The 18,179-nt window shown below is 49.5% G+C and overlaps 1 protein-coding gene across 2 annotated transcripts; it reads left to right on the top strand.

Moving 5' to 3' along the window:
- The first annotated feature begins 11,116 nt into the window (after positions 1–11,116).
- Positions 11,117–17,676, top strand: EOMES (eomesodermin). Of its 2 annotated transcripts, none has more exons than XM_003415721.4 (6): positions 11,117–12,299; positions 13,323–13,477; positions 14,152–14,273; positions 14,718–14,876; positions 14,964–15,025; positions 15,846–17,676. In XM_003415721.4, exons 1-6 carry the CDS (start codon positions 11,434–11,436, stop codon positions 16,525–16,527), a joined length of 2,046 nt encoding a protein of 681 aa, XP_003415769.1. In that variant the 5' UTR covers positions 11,117–11,433; the 3' UTR covers positions 16,528–17,676. The 2 variants fall into 2 exon arrangements, with proteins under 2 accessions (XP_003415769.1, XP_010593843.1); XM_010595541.3 differs by having other exon boundaries at positions 11,124–12,299; positions 15,789–17,676.
- The last annotated feature ends 503 nt before the right edge of the window (positions 17,677–18,179 follow it).

Raw genomic sequence — 18,179 nt, 5'->3', positions numbered from 1 at the left:
CAGCATTATTTCAGAGAAATATTTCTACGCATTATTTGATTTTTGAGTAGGTATTTGTACCTAGTGCTGTTTAAAGAATAAACCTGTTGCCGTCGAGTCAACAGGTTTATAGCGAGGCTGTAGGACAGAGTAGAACTGCCCCATAGCGGATGGTGGATTCAAACTGCTGACCTTTTGGTTCGCAGCCAAGCTCTTAACCACTGTGCTACCAGGGCTCCAATTTATTCCTCACAGTTCAAGAGGCTTCAAGTCCAAATTCAGGGTGAGGCTCTGACAGCAAAGGGGGGCAGTGAGTGCCTTCCTTTTTTGTTTCAGCTTCTAAGGGCTGCCAGCAATCCTTGGTGTTCCTGGGTTTATGGATGCATGTGTCTCTAGTGTCTGCCTTCCTCTTCCCCAGCGTGTGCCTATGTGTCTGTTTTGTCTTTTTATAAGTCCTAAATGATCAGGCTGGAAACCCTGGTGGTGTAGTGGTTAAGTGCTATGGTTCATAACCAAAAGGTCGGCAGTTCAAATCCACCAGGCGCTCCTTGGAAACTCTATGGGGCAGTTCTGCTCTGTCCTGTAGGGTCAGGATGAGTTGGAATCGACTCGATGGCAGTGGGTTTGGTTTTGGTTTTGGTAAGTGATTTGGTTTAGGGCCCACCTTACTGTGGTATGCCCTCATTAACATAACAAAAGAAAGCCACTATTTCCAAACTGGATCATATTTACAGGTACCAGAAGAAAACAAAGCAAAGCAAAATCTATCGCCATCAAGTCGCTTCCAACTCATAGTGACTCCATGTCTTACAGAGTAGAATAACTCCATGGGGTCTTCTTAGCTGTAATCTTAACGGAAGCAAATCACCAGGCTTATCTTCCTCGGCCGGCACCACTGGGTGGGTCCAAAGAGCCAACCTTTAGGTTAGTAGCTGAGAGCAAACCATTTGCACCACCCAGGGACCTTCATTTACAGGTACAGGGGTTAGGATCTCAACACATTTTGAGGGGGACAAAATTCAATCTGTAACAGTATTTTCCAGTGATCTTTAAAGCTTCCTTAACCCTGAAACCCAGTGCCCTCGAGTCGATTCGGACTCATAGCAACCCTATAGGACGTAGTAGAACTGCCTCATAGAGTTTCCAAGGAGCTTCCTTAGGGACTGGGAAATTAAGAAACCCCCAGGGGTACAGAGCACTGTGTCCAGGTACCTGCTTCCTTCTGCTCTTAAGATGCCCCCTATACCTCTTCCCCACGGCCAGTCTTACAGTACTAGCAGGCCAAGACGTGACACATGGTGTTCCCACAAGCCTTCATGGCTGCCATCTCCTCAGCTCAAATGGCAACTCCTCAGAGAGTTCTTCACCAATCCCCAACCCAGCCCCTGAAGCCCAGTGGTTCTCAACTTTGCTGCATATTAACATCACCCGGGAATTCTTAGCATAATACTTAAAATATTGATAAGTGTGTCATAGAACTGGTGGAATTTGGGGCGTTATTACTCCCCAAATATTTCCGATTTCATTGTTCTGGGGTGCTACACAGAGTTTCAAGTATTCCTCGGAGGATTCTAACGCGCAGCCAAAATGGGAGCCGCTGCATTACCCTGGTTGATTACTTTGTGATTTCCTTAGTACTCGCTGGCCTGCTGCTGTCTGTCTCCCCAGTTCCCGAGGGCATGGGATGTCGTCAGTATCATCAGCCGCTGTACCCCGGCACCCTGCACAACGCCTGCACCTGTGTTAGGTCGACCAGTGTCTTTTAATATTGTTCAAAGAGCTGTGCCTCATGAGTGAAACTTCTAAGGAGAAGCTTTTTTCAGGGAGTTTCGGCTTCTCCAAGAGTTCCCTTTGGGTCCGAGGAGAATTCAGAAAATGTTTCGGATCGGGTCACTTCTTGGGACCTCGGCAACGCGCCATTTCTGGCCCGCGTCTGCCCAACCTCATCCCCGCCCCCAACAGCCAAGCCAAGCGGGAAGTTAATGGGGCTGCCGGCCCTCCTCACCCCATTCTCGGCTTTGATCTGACCTTCGGCAGCACCGGGCCTGTCTAGCAGATCTTTCTCCAGCCCATGGGCCCCAGGAGCACAGGGCGGGGTTGGAGAGCTTGTTTACCTGCCTCTGGGATCTCTGAGGACAAACAATAAAGGTCTCCGAGAAAGGAAAACCCCCACCGCGAGGCCCAGGCTGGGTTCCGCGCACGCTGAGCCAGGAGCGCACTCGTCTCCGGCCACCGCGCGCTTCCGGGGGCGCATGACCGCCCGCGGCTGGCCGAGCGCAGAACCGCAGCGTGGGTCGGTGTTGGGGCGCGCAGCTGCAAGGAAAGCCCCCAAAACAACAAAATAATTGTGTTTTTTTTTTCAAGCGTTTCCCGCCAACTGTGCGCCTGGGGTGTGCGGCGCCAGCAAGAACTCCGACGTCTCCAGGAACTAACCCCAAAATGTAAAAGAAGTGGAAAAGTGAAGGCGGGGAGGGGAGGGTAGTGAAGGCCGAAGAGTGTGTATAAAAGCGTGCAGATGGGTGGGGGGTAGATAGGGAGAAACATAGAAGTACAAACTTACTTGCTGGTGCAAACATAATGGCCCTGGAAATACACACGAGAAACTAACTTTGGTTGCCCTCAGCCCTGGGAATTGGGAGGCGCGAGACGTTGGAAGCTGGTGACTTTTCATTATGCAAGCATGTTTTTTAAAAATATATATTGATTTTATATTATATATTACGTATTGTGTTGTTATATAGATATGCAGGTATCCATGTCCACTTGGTGGAGTCAGAGGCGTCTACATTAGCCTCCGCCCAGCCCTCGAGGGGGACCTAAGGGTCGGAGACGAAGACTCGAGGCGCGAAACCGCGACGAGTGAGGGCGAAGGAGATATGTGGGACCCCTCCCACGTCTTTTCACTTAAGACATCCTGGAATGGGTGGGCGGGTGTGGGGAGGGTGACCAGGGGAAACTGAGGCGCTTGACTACCAGAGAGCTCCCCACCCCGCGCGCACTGGATTTCTCATCCGGCGGCGGCGTGGGGGTGCCGTCTCGAGACCCCTGTGGGGAGCGCAGCCCCGGAGAGAGCCCTCTGCGCTCGGGCGCAGCTGCTTGGCTTCGGGCCCATTCCTGAAATTGGCATATTTCGCTCAGGCCGCCCGGGATGCTGTGGGAGCGATCGTGTGTCACGGTGGAGACATTCACCGCGCGCTCGGAGCCCTAAAAGCCACCTTTGAGTGCGCGGTCCTGAGCGGCGTGTTGCGGGGTCCGGACGGCCGCCAAGGCCTCACCCGGAAAGGAGGGGGACACCCGAGGGGCCCCCTCGCTTCAGCGACCGCATGTAATTCAAAGGCTTCGAGCGTGTGCCGAGGAGGCGAGAAGGGCCCCCACGTCCCCAAAACCCCAGTCCTGGAGCGCGCCTTGATGTGGGGGGCGGGCCCGCCGCGACCCCCGGCTGGGATTGAAAAGTGGAAAGGAAACTGGGCGGGCAGGGGAAGACGAACTGGATGTTATTTTTTGCCGCCCCTCTCTCTGCTATTCGCCCCTCCTTAAAAGCTCGGGGCCGGGAGACCCCCGTTCTCTGCTAAAAATTGCAGAGTTCCAGGGACAAGGCGCCGCCTCCCAGCTTCCGGGTCCGTGCGACCTGCCAACATTTGCGACCCCTCGGGCGAGTTACTTGACTTCTCCTAGCCTCGTTTTTTCTGATCTGTAAAATGGGGGCGGGGGATGTTGTGATACGGTGGTAAAAAACCCGTACCCGTTGCCGTCGAGTCAATTCTCACTCATAAAATGGGAATAATAAATGCCAAGACTTTGCCTCAGCTGTAATTTACAAAAGCGCTCCACGCATGGTATGGTTATCCCAAGCAAGGATGGAGCCCAGGACAGGGGTTTAGGGCTGAGATACGGAATCGGACTTCCCCCAAAGAAACTCTTGCTAAAGTCCCCGAGGATGGAGACGCGACGCCAACCACTGAGCTCCGCCGGGGCCACACTGGGTCCCAGATTCCAACGCCTTTCTCTGAGCCCCTTCCCCACCTGTAAAAAACGACCCACATCCCCTCCCCCATACAAAAACACTTAGGATCCCTGCAGTTCAGATCGCCTGGAGTTAAATTCCCGGGCTAGCATTTTTAGGTGTGTGCTTTTGAGCAAGGGCCTTCACCTCTCCGAGCTTCATCAATTTACTCGTCTGTAAAATGGGGTGATAGTAACATTCCAGGGTGCTGATTAAAAACATAGTCATGTAGACAATGCAGAGGGCCTGGCATCTAGTCAGTTGCTGCTTTTATTATTTTCCTCCTTTGGGTGTGGTTTCGAGGATCAAGTCTATAACCTGCAAAGTCAGGCGCAACTGACGGGGAGGTGATCCAAGCTGCTCCGAGCTCCCCTTAGAAACCTGTTCCTGTGGCCCCTTGCTAATTGGTGTGGATCCTGTCGAGTGGTTAGGCAGCCCAGACCGAACCTTGCCTTGGTGGCCTCCTCCAACTTGCCTCAACAACAGCCTTATTGGCTCATCTTGTTCCACCTTCCACCTCATTTTTGCATATGCCTCCACTGAGGCACGAAGGGGCACACTGCCAGTGGGGCTAAATGGCGTCCTTTTCGGGACTTCAGGGTGCCTTCTCCTGGAGCGAGAACCCCGCGGGAGGCTTCCGACGACCCACTTAACTTTTTCAGGGCCGGGCGTTGAACCAAGTAGGTGGAGAACAAAACCCGAGCTAAATACCCGATTTTCTTTCTTTGATAAGTCATCTGCCGGAACAGCAAAATCCCGGCGGGGGGTGGGAGGGCGGGGAGGCCCTGGGAAAAACAGAATGCTAATGGTGAGGCCTGGAGGGGGCGGAAGGCGAACCGGGTTAAGGCTCCTGGGCCGGCTGCCTTTGAAGTGCACCTCCCCAGCCGCGCTCTCTGAGAGGGCACTTCATTTCTTTCTTCTTTCTGGGCGAACAGGAGAACTGGGGACTCTCCTCTCGGGTTCTGACTGAATCCCTCCTGCCCCTACCTCCAGTTCACGTTGCCTTTGACCTGTTTGCTCCACGGCCTCCCCCTTTAAACTGGGAATCCCTGAAGAAGGAAGGTTCATTCATCCTCATTCGGTCCCAAGATCTAATAAGAAGGGCAAAAGGTGGACTCAGTGTGGTGGGTAGCAATAGGAAAGCCTTTATTTAGACCTTCTCACATGCCAGGTGCTCTCTATAATTACTTTGTTGTTGTTGTTGGGTGCCCTCCAGCCGGTTCTGACTCACGGCGACCCTATATACAACAGAAGGAAACACTGCGTGGTCCCGCGCCATCGTCACCATCGTTCCTATGCCGAGCCCATTGTTGTGGCCACTGTGTCAGCCCATCTCCTTAGAGTCCTCCTCTTTTTCACTGACTCTTTGCTTTACCAAGCATGATGTCTTTTTCCAGGGACTGGTCCCTCCTGATAACATGCCCAAGGTACTAAGTGTCACCATTCTCACTTCTAAGGAGCGCTCTAGCTGTAGTTCTTCCAGGGCAGGTTTGTTTGTTCTTCCAACAGTCCATGGTACAGTCCGTATTCTTCACCAACACCATAATTAAATGCATCGATTCTTCTCCAGCCTTCCTTATTCATCCAATTGCTTTACATTTTGCTATTATTACCAAAGGGGAAATTGAGGCAAAGAGATATTAAGGGGTGTGCCCAGGCTCCAAAAGCTAATAAAACAAAGAGCTACACTCTATGATATTCATTGACTATTCAATTCTGAATACAATGTTCAGCTTTTCTACTAGGGCTGTAGAAAGGGAGGAGTTTAAGGAATTATCTTTTTGGATTTTCCATCCTGTTATCCTTCCTTCTTCCTTTCCTCCCATCCTGTCTCCCTTGGTTATCTTTGGGGTTAATCTGCGGAGTAACCTTCCCCAACCTAGTCTGGCCCTCTTGCCATCCATTTCTCCTGTAGGGTAGGGATGGTAGATTTCAGCTGCCTCTGTGGTCTTGAAGCCTTGGTCAACGAAATTGGATTCTGTCTACCTCTTGTGTAGACATCATGCCCCACCTTTATCTTAGGGGCGTCTCCTGTTGAAGCATTAATTTTCACTGATGCTGCCAATGTAGTTAGGGATGTGTAGTTATGTTCGGGGTAGTATTTCTCTTTGACCACGTGTTGCTTGTTCCATAAACAGTTATAGCGCAATTCTCGCAATAACTTCCCTTTTTCTTTTCTTTTTTTTACTCTGGAAGAATGTGAACATTGACACACACATACACAAAGTCATGCAATAATGTAAGAACTTTGGATTAGGAAAGATCTAAAAAAGACAAAAGAATCTTAAAAAGACCAAAATGGCAGGTCTACTAATTCAGAAGGATCTGTGTTTTCTTCCTTTCTCTTAGAAAAAAAAAAAAAAAGAGTATTTTCACTTTAGCCTTCGTAGTTTTCAAGCATAAAATCTCACACCCTCCGTAGGCTATTTTAGCTGTCGTGGCACTCTGAGTTCGTAGCCCCTTTCTTTCATTTAATAGATGAGCACTTGTTAAATGCCAAGGTTTTCAAGGTGCAATAGTGAACAAGACAGATGGGACTGTGTGTAACTCTCTCACACTTTAAAGTAGCAATAATTAGCCGAACGGTCCCATCATATACTTTTTGGGGAGTAGTTCACTTTATTTACTTCGCCTTCTATGACTTTTCTTGCGATTTATGTGAATCTGTGCACTGGCATAAACACGAGATGAGGACGATCGTGTTGAAACAACAGCTAATTCCAGGAATTAATTTGCAGTTTGAAAAGCACTTTCATAAAAAGGGCAGTCGAGATTATGGGTTACAGTCAGAGCCTTGAGTCGATGTTTAAGAAAAGATCATTTTCTTTTTTTTTGCAGTATGCAACTTTTAATATGCTTATTAACTTCCATTCCAGGACCTGCCCTCACCCCCACTGCCTTATATCTTCAGTGAAAAACAATTGCACCTAGCAAGTTAGGTATATGGACTACTAGCTAAGATAATAGTGTAGATTGGTCATTTTTATTTTTAAAATACAGTGGGTTTAACATTACCCTTCACCTCCCACATTTGTGGATTTGAGTGTGTTTTATTTTGTTTTTAAGCAAGCGATGGGTTTATTTCAGTGTCACAGGGAAAAATAAATTCTTATAAAAATGAAACTGTGTTGGTGGAAGTACCAGCAGCCTCAGCACTACTTGTCCACATGTTTTATCTAACGGGACATTTACTTTAAAAGAAAAGAAAAAAACGAACAGCTTCACCCCGAGGAAAGTACCCTCCCCCTTCCAAAAGCCCGGAGGTGGGAGATCTGGCCATCAGAGAACAAAGGGCCAAAGAGCGAACCTGAGATGGTGAAATAAAATGTAACAACAACAAAGAATGGACCATAGATAAATAGTAAAAGGACCAACTCGCCACAAAAAACCCATTGACAGTTTCACAGAGTCCAGGCGAAGCGCTGGTGACGGGTTAATGTTGGAATGTTTTCCTAGGGTTAAAAGGAGAACCCGCAGCAAGTCTGCTCAGCATTTACAAAGTGTTTGAATAACACGGACGGTGTTTTGATAACACGTTTTTAGTGGGGGTGAAAATAATAGACTTTATTGGGACATTTATATGGGCTCCCTTGGTTGGGGGGGTGCAGGGGAAAGGAAAGCCATATATCATTGCAGTCATCTATAACTCACCCCTGTAATTTATTCATAAGTGTGTGTTTATGTGTTTGATGTGTGATAGTCCTGTTACAACCAGATGCTTCTCAGTTTTGTTTTTAAAAGTTTAATGCACGTAGTGGTTACTGTGAAGGCAGAGAGAGAGGGGTAAAGAGGTCACCTGACCAGGTAGGCAATAATTTCATGTTATTAGGATGAAACGGTGGCCATGAAGTTGGTATCATTGGTCCAGACAAGAGAGCAGGAGAGTTTTAATATGCTCATACCTAGGTTTGGCCTTGACTCCTTGTAGCTTTCAAAGGGACTTGCTTGTACCATCTGAGTCTGAAAGGTGCAAGATTTGAGTTAATCTAGCCGGCATTTGGGTCTGGGGTTCCGGGGGGTCTCCACATTTCCTTCCCACTGTTGATGTTTTTGTTCAATGTATTCCAAGACACTGTCAGCTGAGCCACATAAAACCAGGCACCTTTCAATAAATGTCTCATTTGGATTTCATGAAGCTTGGGTGTAATTGAAATCAAACAGCAAACAGGCTGGAAGGCTCTGTTATTTGCCCACCCAGTCAAAGGAGGGTGCTGCCTGACATGTTCACTCAAGCCTCTACTTTAGCTTCCTTTTCTGTTCCCATTTCTGGAAAGGACTGCTTGGGTTTGAAAGTGCAGCTGGGACACGATAAATTATTATTTTTTTATGTTTCTTTCCCTGGTTATAGATAAGATTGAGTCAGCAAAAGTCCACTCTGAGTAAGAAATCACAGATTTGCTCATCTGTGCCTCCTCTGTCATTTTAGACTAGTATTTTCGACATGTAATAATAACAATTTAATTGATTAATTAACACAGAAATAATGACATGAAATTTCTTTGTCTCTATGTAGCCATAAAAAGAAACTCATTTGTACGTGAAACATTGGTTTTTATTATTTTTTTAAAAAGTTGTAATATATATGCAACGTAGTATAGTATGTAATATTGTATTTTTTTTCCATTTCCAAATCTCCTGGGTCCCAAAGCAGTTTGTAGAACCTGCCTTTTAGATTCTCTTTGAATTTGTCTTTGTTGACATCTCTAAAATGTGGTAAACTTTGAGTAAAACAATAGATTTATTGGGTATGTGGGGAGATAAAACTACAATTCCCTGCCCCTCGAATCGACACAGATAGTAATTATACATACCGTGCATATATTTAACAATTAGGTGGCACTCGGAATGAACCCACGCGCTTTCAAGAGTTTGCCCTGGGCTGGAATAAAACTCGCCCTTTCTGATGTGGCGCGGGGGACAGCTGGCCCGCGTTACTTGCGCCAGAGTGGGTCGGAACGATGCCTGTTGCCTGCGATGGCACTTTGCCACGCGCAGCGCTTGCCCCGCCGACTCGAAAGCATTTTGAAGGGACGCTGAGGCCCGCTTCTCGCTGTGTTAAAGTGCAAAACTGCCACCCACCCCTGGCCAGCCCCCCTCCATATATCGGCATATAACGTGTGATTCAGCCTGACCTTGCTATTTCTTCAAACACCCTGGAGTTATGGTCAAGGCTAAGGTGAAGGAACCCACGAGCCCTAAACAGGACTCTTAGCCCCTAGCTACGTCGCCCAAGCTGCCAAGACGCGCGGCGCCTTCCTTTCCTTGCGCTCGCCACCTTTTTGCAAATCTCCACGTTGAAAATCATGAAGAAGCTGTCTGTAAAATCGCTGTACTATTTGGAAAAAAAAAAAATCAAGTTCTCAAGACTTGACTAGGTCAAAATAAAACAAAAGGCGGGGAGGTGGGAGTGGGCAGCGGGGTGATCAGAGCGGAGAGAGCCACGCCAAACCGGGACTAAACTGATGGCACGAAATACTGGACCGCAGGACAAGAGCGCGCGTGGAACCAACCTTTCGGAGACCTCTGCCCCGGCTGCGCTGGCCCAGGACCGACAAGGCCTCTGCACCGGCCCGCTCGCCGTAGCTTGCTCCCTCCCCTTGGCTGCTCCGTGACCCTGAAAACTTCGCGCAAGCCTGGTTATCACCACCAGAAAAACCTGATAAATGCCCCGAGCCTCCTATTGAATTAAGGACCGCCTCGCTCTCTACCCCAGACATGCGGACGTTGGCGCTGCCGTGGTCGGAACCTAGGTTCGCCAGCTCCATGCAGCCCTACCCTGGCGTCTGCGCGCCCAGCGAATCCTGCGGCTGCCTCATCTGTGGTCGCCGAAGACTTTCCCGTGTGATCGCGTTCGGTTGGGAAAGCAGAGTGCAGACATCTCAGCCGGAAAATGCGCTCCCGGAGCGATTACAAGCGGCGTTCGTAATTGCTTATTAACAGCGAATATTCAGGCTCCCCCTTATACGCTACGAAACGTCTATTCCCCCCCCTTCTGTAATAATAAAACAATAAAATATGACAGCAAGGCCCTTGACTCTACTGTTTGCAGAAAAGCAGGAGAGAAACAGGCAGCTGGGGCAAAGGGGCTTAATTCAGTATCAAACTGATTATTTCACTAATTATTCTACCTTATGTGTTGCGCCATGGAGGAGAGGGGCAGGGAATCTTAACCGCGAGGCTGTCAGCGAACCTTTGTTTCTTGTACCAGGCCCGATAGAAGATACGGGGACTAGGCAGGATTTAGGGAAACCGCGTAGTGTAGGCTTTAAATTGTGGGGAGTAAAAGTTAATTTCCTCGCGAAGGCAGGCGTGTTGGCATGGGAATGAGGGTAAGTGGGTAGCTTGCTTAGTTTCTCTCTTGGCTGATCTCCATGCCTTACCCAGCCCCGGCTTCTGATCCCGAAGCTGAGGGCTTCGGTCCTCGCGGGTGGCTGTGTGCTCTGGCCGTGCCCCAAATTGCGAAAGATGAGCGTGAAGTTCTCTCCACAAACCCTTCCCATTTGGTGAGAGAATGGGACAGAACCAAAAGAGGGGTCCAGCACGTTAAAGGCCCCGTCGGGAGAATGGGGCGCCTGAAGTTACAGCCCCTGACGAGGGAAGAGACTTCGATTGGGCTTCTCTCCAACTCGCCCCAGTTCCCCACGCCCGAGGACAGGCGCCTTCCTGCCAGCCGTCAGCTTGCGGGGCCTTTCTCCCCCGGGCCTTTAAAACTGGCTCCCGTCTGTCCTCTCATTCTCCGCGCAGAGCGCTGGGATGATTTCTGTGCGAAGGAACCTCAAACCCTGTCCCCCAACACTCCAGTGAAATACAGACACCAGGATTGATCCTCACAGCGAGACAGAGTTAAAAAAAAAAAAAAAAAAAAAAAACAGGCCAGAGGTAAAGAAAGTAGCAGGCTACTTGATCTGATTAGTAAATGCCTAATTGAATTAATGTCACCTCCATCAGCCAATAGGAAGCTTACCGGGGCTGTGGGGCCGCGAAGCCACTCCCAGACCACACGTATATAATGCGGCGGGTGACAGCCGGCAAGTTTTCAAGTGGTCAACTTGGCCGATAGTTTGGCATTCCAGAAGGGGCAGAAAGGCGCGGGCGGGTAGTGAATGGGGTTAGAGATCTAAGTCCGTTTCTTCCCGTGTGTGACTGTGGGAGGAGGTGGGTGGGTCCAGGGGGGTAATAGGGACTAGGGAAGGGAAAGAGAGTGCTTCTCGGTCAGTTTCCATCTCCTGCCTTCGAACTCAGTGCGCTTTCCTTGCGGGAAGGACGCGGAGGCCAGGGCGCGCGAGTGCGCGCTGGTACAGCCCGCGCCTCGGCAGGTGGGTAGCCTGGGCGCAGGAAGAAGGGGAAGTTATCTTCCCCTCGGAAGAGGGCGCTGGCTCCCCCATTCTGCCTTTATAATAAGGCCGCGGGAGGAGAGGAAGCTGCCAGCAGCCGTCTGCTCTTTGCAAAGCATGCAGTTAGGGGAGCAGCTCTTGGTGAGCTCAGTGAACCTGCCTGGCGCGCACTTCTACCCGCTGGAGAGTGCGCGAGGCGGAAGCGGAGGAAGTGCTGGCCACATCCCCGGCGCTGCCCCCTCACCTCAGAGGCTGGACTTAGACAAAGCGCCCAAGAAGTTCTCTGGCAGCCTCTCGTGCGAGGCGGGGAGCGGGGAGTCCACAGCCAGCAGCGCGGGGGCCCCCGGGGCCATGCTCAGTGACGCCGACGCCGGAGACGCCTTCGCCAGCGCCGCGGCAGTGGCCAAGCCAGGGCCCCCGGACGGCCGCAAGAGCTCCCCCTGCGGGGAGGAGGAGCTGCCCTCGGCCGCTGCTGCAGCCGCCGCCGCTGCCACCTCGCGCTACTCCATGGACACCCTGAGCTCGGAGCGCTACTACCTACAGTCCCCTGGGCCTCAGGGCTCAGAGCTGGCCGCGCCCTGCTCACTCTTCCCCTACCAGGCGGCTGCTGGGGCGCCCCACGGGTCCGTCTACCCGGCCCCCAACGGGGCGCGCTACCCCTACAGCTCCATGCTGCCCCCCGGTGGCTTCCCCGCGGCTGTATGCCCACCTGGGAGGGCGCAGTTTGGCCCGGGAGCCGGTTCTGGCAGTGGCGCGGGGGGCAGCGGCGGTGGAGGAGGCGGCCCAGGAGCCTATCAGTACACCCAGGGGGCTCCGCTCTATGGGCCATATTCCGGGGCGGCAGCGGCGGGTTCTTGCGGAGGACTGGGGGGCCTAGGGGTTCCGGGTTCCAGCTTCCGTGCTCATGTCTACCTGTGCAACCGGCCTCTGTGGCTCAAATTTCACCGCCACCAAACCGAGATGATCATTACGAAACAGGGCAGGTGAGCGCACCGTGGAGGGGACCGGGGCCGGGGGTGTGGGGTGCAAGGGTGAATGTGTGATCCTTGGGGAGGCGCTCTTTGCTTGGAGAGTTTTTTTTCGCGCGCTCAAACTGGGGATGTAGCACCTCCAATCCGGTTCCTCTCCCTGGCCGGGCACCGAGGTTTGTGCTGGAGGCTAATGGTGCAGTCGCTCCCATTTTTCACCCGATTCAACCCCTCGTCATCCTCACCTTGACTGATGGGGAGGAGGCGGAAATGGAATTTGGGCATCTCCACAAAGCTGGGTTCACTAGATCTGCCAATTCGGCGTGTGTGGGTCCCAGGATGCCGGCAAGGAGCCGCGGATGGGGGAAGGTGCAAGGGTTGGCCACCTGAGCGCAGTAGATAGGCTCCTGCAGTTTTAGGCGCCAGGGTCTCCACGGGGCGCCTCCGGAAGAGGAGCGTGAGGGCAAGAGAGTCGGCCTCGGAGAGATGGTCCGCGCAGTTGGTTAGGCAGGTCTTGGAGTCAGACCTGGTATGAGAAAGACCTGGTACGCATCCAACTGCTAATGGTGGTTAATTTGGGGGAAAGTACGGGGTGGGGGGAGGGAAGTGCTGGGAGAGGGGTGCTCAAAGTAGGCTTTTAGGCTTACCAGTAGAATTTTATTTTACTAGAACTTATAATCTTATTCTCTGGCACCTGTGCATTTAAAAATACGTGGTTTTTAACGTCCCGGAAGAAAAATTAATGAGTGTCTGAAAGGTCCGAGAACTTGAGTGGGGAGGGGTTCAAAAGCACATGAATTTGGGGAATGCTGACTTTGGGGCAAATTATTTGGGAAAAGAGGAACGTGTTCCGAGAGTTGGCAACTCAGAAATAGTTGGCATCATTTGGGCTCACTTGACCGGCGTCTGTCCATTGCAGGCTTCTAAATGTTGTACTCGGTCCCTACTCCAGGTACCCGGGGAACCGAGCGGAGTCTGGGCCCTCTTTTGGGCGAACCCGATTTAAATCGCTTATCCTGGTTCTGTTCCCTTGCACAGGCGCATGTTTCCTTTCTTGAGCTTCAATATAAACGGACTCAATCCTACCGCCCACTACAACGTGTTCGTAGAGGTGGTGCTGGCAGACCCCAACCATTGGCGCTTCCAGGGGGGCAAATGGGTAACCTGTGGCAAAGCCGACAATAACATGCAGGGTGAGGAGACAGGAGCTTGGAGGTGGGAGGAGCGGTGGGGAAGAAATCCGAACCCTTGACTCAGACAATTCACATTTAAATCTAGCACTACCCCCCCCCCCAAATCTGGGGCCCAGAGGTGTTAGTATGAGTTTCTTTGTGTTGATTGTTTGAGAGAGAAGATAATGGCTAAGTCAGATTTCTAGCCTGCCAATATATAGAACCTTTACCCATGACCCAACACCACCCCCCAATCCCTACCTCCCCACTGTTGATAAACTATTAGGTCCTAAGATTTGGGGGTAGGAAGATCTCCTAGCATTCAGGAAGAGAAAAGCTCTCCCTAAATGTGAGTTCACCCATGCAAGTCCAACTACCTTCCACCAGATAGATGTTGCCTTTTCCAGATTTAGAAGGCCCGAAATTGACTTTCCAGAAGCATCTTCTGTTGGCTCCATTTTTGAATTTTGAGATGAATGCCTTGTCCAAGGAAGGCTGGAAACAAGGACCATAGGGAAGGTATCAGGGGTGTCCAGTTGGTTTCCACTGGCCTTCTTAAGCAGCTAGGTTGGGGAAATTTGGACTGTACTTCTTAGTTTTACATCTTTGGATAGCTAATAGATATCCCTCCCCTATTCCCATTTGTAAACAGCCCTATATGGTTGGGTTTTGTGTTTTGTTTCATTTTCTCTTAGGCAACAAAATGTATGTTCACCCAGAGTCTCCTAATACTGGTTCCCACTGGATGAGGCAGGAGATTTCCTTTGGGAAATTAAAACTCACCAATAACAAAGGCGCAAATAACAACAACACCCAGGTAGAGTGACAGAGGAGGGGGTGTCTTCCGGATAGAGTCTCTTTTTCTAACAAGAGCCCATACTCTTCACTGTAGTTAAAATATTTGCAGCTCATCTGTTTTCTTTCTAACCTTTTTTTTTTTCTCTTCACCTTTCTTATTTTTATTTTTTATGGATTTCAATAATAGTGGGTCAACTATTAGATATTAAAACACTAAGTCTTTTGAGGGACTTAAGAAAACTAAGAGGAAAGATAATGCTGATTAAACACGAATACCTAGCTCCGTTTTAGGTTTCAGAAATGGCAATGATAAGATCTTTGAAATGGCAATTAAAAAAGAAAGCTGTTGGTGGGGAGGAAATGCAGGTCACATTCCAAAACATATCATTTGTTCAAACGCACTTTTGTTGAACCTCTAAGAGACTTTCTAGGTTTGGCAACTCTTTTTCTGTACCATTTCCAGATGATAGTCTTACAGTCTTTACACAAGTACCAGCCGCGACTGCACATTGTTGAGGTTACAGAGGATGGCGTGGAGGACTTGAACGAGCCCTCAAAGGCTCAGACCTTTACCTTCTCAGAAACACAGTTCATTGCCGTGACTGCCTACCAGAACACCGATGTGAGTGTCCCAAATGTCCCAAGAATCTCTAAAGTTAGTTCCAAGCATGGCAAAGCACTCAACCACCATTTTTCTCCCCCCGTCTAGATTACTCAACTAAAGATTGACCATAACCCCTTTGCAAAAGGCTTCAGGGACAACTATGATTCGTAAGTGCAGCTTTTACTCACGCTTGCATGGTCGTCTTGGAACACACAGCCAGATTCAGGCTCTTTGAGAACATATTCTAGGAAGAGCTGTTTTGTTTGGGATTTTTATCTTTTGTGCATTTTTTGCCTTTACTAATCTTCCTTTAGAACTTTCACAGAAGGGTTTTGTTAATTTCTGAAGATGTGTTAAGGGCTTACAAATAAGGAGTGTTTTTTAAAGAAAACATTTCTGTGGAGATTTGGAGTTTTAAGGATCTGCATTTATATAATTTTCTTCTCATTGTGATCCATCCAACTTTTTTATCCTTTCTAGAACAGGTATTGCTAACCCTCCCCCTCCCCCCCTTTTTTTACATAACAAAACCCTGAAACGAAGAGGGTGTCATTTCCATGACATCAAACAGCAAGGCCCTGCAAATGGCGTTTTTAGCCTGGGTTGTCTAACACCACAGCCAGCATCCCTTCTATCACGTTGGCAAGGGAGGGTTGCTCCTAGTTGAAGTTCTAGGACTTACAAAGGTGAATTTTCCAGGATTTAAATATTTAACGCCTTGGAGGAAACTTTTTCTTAGGTAGTGGTGAGTTTTTCCAAGGGGGCCAAGAGTCCAGCTAAAATGGTCCAATGCTCCTCCTGCCCTGTTCCTCCATTCCCACACACCCAAGCTCTCAGTACAGACAACTGGCAGCCTTGTTCAGTCCTGGGAGGTGGTTTGTTTGGGGACAACATTAGGGTTTTTTTAAAGTGTTTCTCTTTGTATTGTAGCATGTACACCGCTTCCGAAAATGACAGCCTAACTCCGTCTCCCACGGATTCTCCTAGATCCCATCAGATTGTCCCCGGAGGTCGGTACGGCGTTCAGTCCTTCTTCCCGGAGCCCTTTGTCAACACTTTACCTCAAGCCCGATATTATAATGGCGAGAGAACCGTGCCACAGACCAACGGCCTCCTTTCACCCCAACAGAGCGAAGAGGTGGCCAACCCTCCCCAGCGATGGCTTGTCACGCCTGTCCAGCAACCCGGGACCAACAAACTAGACATCGGGTCCTATGAATCTGAATATACTTCTAGCACCTTGCTCCCATATGGTATTAAATCCTTGCCCCTCCAGACGTCCCATGCCCTGGGGTATTACCCTGACCCCACCTTCCCTGCTATGGCAGGGTGGGGAGGTCGAGGTTCTTATCAGAGGAAGATGGCGGCTGGACTACCATGGACCTCCAGAACGAGCCCCCCTGTATTCTCGGAAGATCAACTCCCCAAGGAGAAAGTCAAAGAAGAAATTAGCTCTTCGTGGATAGAGACACCCCCTTCCATCAAGTCTCTAGATTCCAACGATTCAGGGGTATATACCAGTGCTTGTAAGCGAAGGCGGCTGTCTCCTAGCACCTCCAGTAATGAAAATTCTCCCTCCATAAAGTGTGAGGACATTAATGCCGAAGAGTACAGTAAAGACACCTCAAAAGGCATGGGGGGATATTATGCTTTTTACACGACTCCCTAAAGAATTATTTTAACCTCGTAAAAATGAGCTAACTTTTTGCAGATGGACTTGGTGGTGTTTTTTTGTTGTTGTTGTTGTCTTCTCTGTCTAGGTTGCCAAAAAGACGTGTTGCCTTCCAACTCCCTGCATCCCGTTTTGTGCAATTCTCTAAAGAAGGTGCCAAAGCTTTTTGATTGTGCAGGTAACTGAAATACACCTAGCATTTTTTTTTTCTTTTTTAAATGACGTTAAAGGAGGGCTTTAAAGTGTTTGAAATTTTGAAGGTTAGCCAAGGTTTTGGATTTATTTATTGGAGACACTAAACATTCAATGAATTGGGCTGTGACACTTGAGGGCCGAGCACTATCAGAAAAGTTGAAAGCTTCGGTTCTCATTTCTACTTGTAAACCTTTAAGCAAATAGAAGCCCAGAATGCTAAGGGGTTTTTGCTTCTGGAAGAGAAGGGCTGGGCCTTAAGTTTTAACAGGGGACTTTCTGCTGTTACCTTCAGCTAGACACAAAAGATGTTAGGCCTGGGAGGCAAGAAAAACATCTGCGAAGGTGCCGGTTGTACCTGACTTTGATTGCTCCCAGGCTTCCAGAACAAGCCATGTTTGCCTAGTTCAGGAATGCCTCATTGAGAGGAGCTTGGCCTCTGCTGTGTGCTGGGGTGGCCCGGAGCACTTAGGGGAGAGGGTAAGGAAGGGAATAGCCAAAAAGAGAGAATTCAAAAGTGTACAGTTGTGTGTGTTTAGATACAGTGTAGAATACTGTGGAATATATTGTACAAATAGTCTACATAGGTATCGAAGATAATGTAAAATTGGTGCTTGGCTTTGTAAAGAATTTGCAATCAACCAACAGCAGCTGCCGGGACAAAAGGATGGTTTCTGTCATCATCCGCATGATATTTGGGAATATTCTGTTGACTTCTTAGATAGTTTAAAATGTATTCAGCCACCCTGTACTAACTTGAAACCTGTTTAAAGAAAACTCCTATTTCCTCCTCTTCCTGGGCCCCTGCCCATTCGTCCCCACGTTGGTCAAGTGGAGGAACTCAAACCCGATGCTGCAGCTCCTATAGGCTTTTAGTGCTCTTGGATTTTTATGTACAGTCTTAGTCATTTTTAATAAATGTGGTTGAATATGGGAACGAGCATAGCGCTGTCTTCTATACTATGGGTTTTAACCTTTTTTTTTTTTTTTTAAACTTGTTTTGCCTCCCCTTCCCTTCTCCAGCTACCTGCCCCCCGCCCCCCATGCTCAAGGAAGGCTCTAGAATCTCTAACTGGGCACTGTTGTCATGAGGGGATGCTTTTGTTTATTCTTTTTACCTTGAAGATGAATGGGGCTATTTCCCCACCGCCCTGGGAAATCTGGACAATGAGGGGTGGGGGTGGGGGCGGGGGCGGGGGTTGCCTCTGAGATGGAAGTTGCCCACACTAAGCAGAATTCAAGCCTTGAACACCTTTACCCTCAGCCCTTGGCACCCGGTCCCAGTCTTGGCCGGCTGCCGCTTCGTCAGTTAGTGTGGGCTTTTTTTTTTTTTTTCGCCTTTTTGGGGCCACCCATCCCTGGGCCCACAGGGGCTCCCCGGGAAGTCCTACGGCCTTTTGAGTGCTTACAAGTTCCGGGTGCCAGCGGCGCCGCGGGGTGCTCGAGCCGCCCACGGC

This window comes from Loxodonta africana, chromosome 27 (genome assembly GCF_030014295.1).
Source record: "Loxodonta africana isolate mLoxAfr1 chromosome 27, mLoxAfr1.hap2, whole genome shotgun sequence".
NCBI lineage: Eukaryota > Metazoa > Chordata > Mammalia > Proboscidea > Elephantidae > Loxodonta > Loxodonta africana.
This window is presented reverse-complemented; position numbering and strand designations above follow the sequence as displayed.

Coding starts and splice junctions, on each gene's coding strand:
- EOMES (XM_010595541.3), top strand. CDS start 11,434: ATGCAGTTAGGGGAGCAGCTCTTGGTGAGCTCAGTGAACCTGCCTGGC. Junction 12,300..13,322: donor ATCATTACGAAACAGGGCAG/GTGAGCGCACCG, acceptor TCCCTTGCACAG/GCGCATGTTTCCTTTCTTGA. Junction 13,478..14,151: donor AGCCGACAATAACATGCAGG/GTGAGGAGACAG, acceptor ATTTTCTCTTAG/GCAACAAAATGTATGTTCAC.